Source organism: Vigna radiata, unplaced genomic scaffold, assembly GCF_000741045.1.
Source record: "Vigna radiata var. radiata cultivar VC1973A unplaced genomic scaffold, Vradiata_ver6 scaffold_443, whole genome shotgun sequence".
NCBI classification, from domain to species: Eukaryota; Viridiplantae; Streptophyta; class Magnoliopsida; order Fabales; family Fabaceae; genus Vigna; species Vigna radiata.
Genome location: NW_014543600.1, coordinates 119790 through 126243, shown reverse-complemented (window position 1 = coordinate 126243; position 6454 = coordinate 119790). Strand labels below are relative to the sequence as shown.

At 35.3% G+C, this 6454-nt stretch overlaps 1 protein-coding gene across 1 annotated transcript in view; it reads left to right on the top strand.

The window, feature by feature from the left end:
* The first annotated feature begins 1688 nt into the window (after positions 1-1688).
* LOC106754588 overlaps positions 1689-6454 on the top strand; it is a 7311-nt gene continuing 2545 nt past the window's right edge. The window contains exon 1 of the mRNA XM_014636627.2: positions 1689-4428. Within this exon, the coding sequence (XP_014492113.1) occupies positions 4143-4428 (286 nt within the window). The 5' untranslated portion in view covers positions 1689-4142. The remainder of the gene's footprint in view (positions 4429-6454) is intronic.

Below are 6454 nucleotides of genomic sequence, written 5' to 3'. Positions count from 1 at the left end.
AAGTTTGTCTGTCTGTGGTGTATTTATTTATATCGTTGAAAGCAAGGAATTAGTTGATGGCCTTGAGGGGGATGTGGGCTTCGGTAGCTTCAGACAATAGGCATAAGAAATTATATAACGCTATTTTTTTCCGGTTAACTTTTCGACCTTAGCATGACAATCGTAGGTAACAAAATTTAGGTGACCTAGCTTCTTGCTGCCGAGATATAGAAGATTGACAACCGGTTATATTTAAAATTTTGGAGAACCAAAGTGTTGGGCTGGACTTCATTGGGCAAGATGTATTTGCTTCTGAGGCGCTTCTTTGACTACCTTTTTAGCTTAGTAGATATAGGGAGACAAAAGAAGTGTTATTACTTTTGGAATTTTTGTGATAGCTATAAATTTGTAAGAAATTAGGTGTCTTTAGTTTTGGAGGATAGATCTTTCCTGTCTTGTATACCTGTGCAGTTCAGTTTAGTAGTGGAAGTTGATTACTTTATTTCAGGTTAACAACACTTACCACTTGGATTTGTCTGGAGCTTAGGTTTCGAAAGTACTAGGTTCCCGATCCTACTGTTTCCTCTTCATGTAGCGTATCAGTTCTACTACTACCAGCTTTTTCTGTTGTTCCTTTAAAGTTCAACATGCAATGTCATAAAGTATAGCTGTACGATAAAACACCTCTTTGAACTTCACTATTGTTCGTATACAATTCCTAATGTTTTTTTTCATTTTAGTAGTCCTGTGTGACGTTCTTGTTAATTTGCCCATCATATTGTAATATTCATTCCTAATATTTAAACTTTGAAATTTGTGTCTGATGTCTTCTTTCATTTTTACTTCTAGTTCATATTTTGTTTGTCCCTTGGTAAAATAGCAATGTATGTAACTTATCATACTCCTAGTTTAGTGAAAGTCCTTTGCGTCTAAAGTCTGTCTCCAAAGCTCAAGTTTAAGCTAACTACTTCCCTTAATTTCTCAATCAAAAGTATATCGTCTGCAAAAATATGCAATTAGGGGTGAGATAGCAAGCTAATCCTAAACTAGATCAGGGTTATCAAATATCATGGACAGCGCGGTTGCACTTCTGTCCCCCGCCACCACAACAAGGCAGTGGTGAATCAGGTTTTCTGTCATGGTTTGTTGCTGTTGCTATGGGGGTTGCGGTATGGCACTGTGGATCGGCCACGGCTTTAATGATGTTGCCATTTCGGCATATATCTCTTGAGTAAGGAAAGAGTTTTGGGTCACGCAGCCCAACTCGAGTCTGTATACTTTTTTGTGGGTTTTGTTTCCTTTACTGGACCAAAGCCGATCCACTTAATTTTCTTTTTTAAAAAGAAGGGGTTGGGTCATACAACCCACAACCTAAACCAAACCCAACAAAACTTTAGAAAAACCCTATTGTGCCACTCCTCACTTCCTCACTCTTACCAACTTCACCTGACCATACTTCTGCTGCTGCTGTCCAATTGTGCCACCCCTGCTATTGTGTGTGCGTGTGACATCTTAACTAAGGCTCTCCCTTCAACACGTTTTGCTCTTCTTCGTGCCAAACTCAATGTGAAGAATTTTCTTTTGAAAAATCTTCTCCTTGAGTTTGAGGGGGGCCTGTTAGTATACTATAATTACCTATAGTTGGCTGGTATGCGTTATTTTGTATTGTACAGCTGTAGGTTCTATTTTTGTGTATCTATTTTATTTTCTTGTACAGCTGTCAAGTGTATAACAGTTACAGCTGTCAGTGTATAACAGCTGACATGTATAAATAAATCAGTGAACATATGTTTCAGTGTGTGATGTCTTAACTAAGGCTCTCCCTTCAACACGTTTTGCACTTCTTCGTGCCAAACTCAATATAAAGAATTTTTCTTTTGAAAAATCTTTTCCTTGAGATTGAGGGGAGTGGTTAGTATACTGTAGTTACCTATAGTTGGCTGGTATGCGATATTTTGTATTGTACATTTTAGCGCATCTATTTTATTTTCTTGTACTGTTGTCAAGTGTATAACAGTTACAGATGTCAGTGTATAACAGCTGACATGTATAAATAAGTCAGTGAACATATGTTTCAGTGTGTGATGTTAATAAAATACGTTCAGTTCATTCTCTCTATTTTCTCTGTTCACTTTATTCAAGATTGCATTAAATAAGGGATATGCTAGGGAAATTTCTTACCCAATTTGAAAGATACAAATATGCAAACAGCACAACGCAATAATTGGCTGGTGGGTTGGGAAGTTGAAAATGCCAACACACTCTGTCAAATTGGTGATGGGCTAACTGATTAGCTCTCATTCCAATCCTTACTCAGCATGGCGTTAGAGTGGACAAATTCTGTGGTTACCAAGTCCCACAAAATCTGACGGCTATAGAACACATTCAGTTAACCCTAGAAAACTTGGTCCTTGAAACATGTTGTCAAATTTAGTTCATTGCATATAGTTGACAGCATATAATCTAGTCATAAAGCTTCTGATGTCATGCTGAGTATCAAGAGTTCTCAGTCGTTTAGTCCATAAAAATCTCAGCTGGTTCGATGCTCACGTATGAATTTTATAATCAACAGTACTGGAAACTAGTTTATAATTTGATTTCATTTGCTCTGTTTCTGGTCAGTAAATCTTGTAGAAAGGTCTTTGGTTGAGGTATAATTGGAAAATAATTTGAAAGATCTTTGTGTATTTGCATATATGTTGTTTTCTGTTGTCTGTATTCAGTCATTTCCATTAGTATTCATATTGATGATTCCTTAGGATCTGATGGATTGGGAAACCTAATTCTTAGATCAGATATACCTGTGATGTTGCTTATCTCGTAATTCATATTCGTCTATGATTATCTTTCCTTGATCTCTATTTTGTTGTGGGCTAGTGGCTTGTCTTTGGAGAAATTTTGGTTGCCATATAACATAGCTAGAGCTCTTGTGTTTTCCAATATGGAATTTGTAGAACGCCTGCTTCATTTAGTTTTGTATTTGTAACAAGTTTATAGTTCTCTATGCCTTTTAATATGGAAATAGTTGTGCTTTNGTTTTTTTTTTTGGAAATAGTGTTACTTGGTTTAGATGTTNGGCCTTGTAGCAACAATACATAACCTAGGGTTTAGAGAAGCCACAATATTAAATTGTGAGAAAAGCCTCTCTACTCCAGGGGCGTTGTTCAAGGCTATTTATACCCTCCTAGATTCCACATGATGGGAGCCAGCCATGTGTTGGTTTGCCTTTTCTTCCTCCTTTTTCTCTAATGTTGCTTGATTTATAAAATGTAATACATTGCCATCAAACTCTTAATTATTCTAATATATGAAGGCAGCATAGCCTTCTCTGTTCTGTATGTATTAAGACTTTTAAATATTTTTTATCATATGGTGCAGTGTTTGTTAGAGTATTATTATGTTACTCATTCGTTAATTAAAACTAGGGTAATTTTATAGTTTCATTGTTCAAAAGAAATTTGATCATATGGGCATTTTCTGGGGGTGATAGAGATGATGTTGACGTAGGTTGATCTTATTATCTTAATACACAGGCGGGCTTCTTCCATCTCTTTTCTTTCGTGGAACCTTAGAACCAAGCACACATTCTATATACAATTATCTCCTGCTTCCTTTAGTTGATAATATACATTTTCTTCCGAGTTTTCTCGCTTACCTGTTCCTTTTCTACTGGAATTTAGCCTTACAAGTCCCAGTTTATGTCTAGTCAGTTTCCTTTAGTTCATTGCTTCTGAAGTTGACTCTTGGCATCGTTGGTGATAATTTTTTGTACCAAATAGAGTTATCCTTCTGTATCTCTTTAGAATAGCAATGTACCTTTATTTTCACGAAATGGAATAATTTCTCTATGTTGTTAATTTGTCTTTGGATATCTTGGAATCTGCAACTCTTTGGTACCGAGCTTAATTTGTAGTGCTGACGGGGGTTGTGCTTCTCCACGCTCAGGTTTTCTTAAGTAGTACGTTGGTGCTTTGATGTACTTTAGGATGTTGGTTCACTGTGTGATTTCAGAAAGAACATCTTAGGTTTTAAATCTAAATGAAAGGAAGTGAACATGTACTTTTACTTTGCCTTTTCTGTGTATTTACAGGATGGAAGCCTAAAGTATATTCTTCAATGCCCTTGATATTCCAACTTTCAGGTCTGCTAAAGATTTTCCAGATATGCATGCTCTCATTATGCACACTTACAACTCAGATAACGCTGATTCACATGTTGAACATTTGGGATTGCACAAAGCTCTGTGTGTCTTAATGGGTTGGAACTACTCAAAGCCTCCTGATAACTCGAAGGCCTATCAGTTTTTATCTGTGGATGAAGTAGCTGCAAATCAGAATGATTTGATCATGTGGCCACCTTTGGTGATCATTCATAACACAAATACAGGAAAAAATAGAGATGGCCGTATGGAGGGTTTGGGAAACAAAACTATGGATAATAAAATTAGAGGTATAATGTGAACCTCCATTCTTTATCGTCTTCTATTATGATGTCTCTGTTAATGGTGGTTATGAGCTCAGGAAAATATTTCTTGCATGCATACTGAGTTGACCCTGTAGAGCATTTTCAGTAGTTAGTTACCTTTCCCAATATTCCTTTCAGCAAAACTCTGGTTTAGGCTGATGTTCAATGGAATATTCTTATGGCATTAACTCTTCAAGGATGAGGAGATGAGAAGTCATTTTGACTGTATAAGATTTGCCATCAACATCAAACTAGAAACTGGGACATTAGAGATTCCCCATAATTTAAAATACAAATTTTGATTTTATTTGACTTTCCATTAAACATCAAAAAAGTTTTTGGAGTTGATTATTCTGTCAAGGATCCTTTTTTTTTTTTTTTGCAAAGTAATAGGTCCTGTCTTATATATTTTTGTGGTAGGTTCTTGATCTGGTTTGTGTATTGAGTAACTAAATTTATATTTATCAAAAGTTTGGTCATTTCTAATTTGTCCTTTTCATTTCAGTAGTATGTACTGCCCCTTTATGTCTCAGTTTGAATTCACTGTCTTGTTTTCGTTAGATCTACAAATTATAGTTAGTTTTTCTGGAACATTCTGGTATTCTGTTTTGCTATGTAAAAAGAATAGCTTTTTATGTGCAGCTATTGGTTCTCAATAAGTGAGCTTGTTTCACTCTATATCCACGGATGCATTTCCATTATAGCTTTGACAAGATTATTACAAATTGTTGATAATTTTATTTTAAGTTTAATTCTACTTTCCAAAATGAACCTTTTTAGATTTACTTGAATTAAGTTTTCAGAAGTTTTTTATAATGGATTGATGCTTGAGTCGAGTAGATGGTTTAGAATTGTTAGATTCTTTTTGTTAAATTTACATATCGGTTACATTTCCTTATGGTCGGACCGAAAGCTATTTTTATTCATTTTTTGATTAATTTTGGGTTGGCTGGATGTAATTGTCATACTAACTTTTAGATATAGCTTCCTAAGGATTCAACTTCTCAATAAGCAATACGGATCACTCTTGATTTAGAGTGTGACTAGAATGCATTGGGAGGATGTTTGATACTAAAACAGGAGTCACATGCCGTGGTTGGTTAGGTGGCAGAAGCAAAGTTCATGCATGCAAAAGTGATACACACATAAACAACAGATGCATCTAACTACAATGAGATGGTGAAAATTGTGTTGATGTTAGGTGAGAAGTGTGTGTGTTTGTGCATGTAGCTTTATGGGGGGGGGACTATTTTATTCCTCCACATGATGCTTAGATATATATAATGGATGTTATTTTATTGAGACATTTAAATCAATATATATTGTATAGAAGTTCTTTCCTTTCTTTTAAGAGTTACCATTTCAAAGATTCATTTCTAATAAGGACCATTGAACCTCATGATGACTCCTCTCCTTTATACTCTGCTTTGTCCATCAAAGGAACTACTAAACATTGGTCCCAATTCATCATCAGTGTGGTCAGTTACTTGTTCTGGGCCACTAAAATTCCCTTCCGCTCCACCCATTCTTTGCATACCTTTTATAATTGCATACTGAATGAGAACTGGAAGGCAATGGTGGGTGAGTAGCTCAAAATGGGTTTTGGTACAAAGATACTTCATTGACAAACAAACATGGGATCCTTTAAAACAGTCCTTTGAATAAGTTTAAGTAATAACAAGTACGTGGACATATAAGCCAAAAAATAGAGAATAAAAAAAAGTGTGTGCTTCAGATTTGATGAATTTCTTTAATTTAATTTTAATTCTCCTGATGAAGTTTTATTGATTTTGGTGTTAGTTGAGTAAGCTTACCAATCCTAAATGCATCCATTGTGTAACACATTCTTTAGACTGTATATGTTACCTGAATCGAAATGCATCCTTGCGGCCCCTCTCTCATAATTTGATTTATTGGTTGATTCTTCTGTTTAATTTTAAGTTCCTTTGGCTAGCTTTAAAGTTGTTTCTTAGAAGATAGATGGAGAGTTGTTCTTAAATAAATCTTTCTA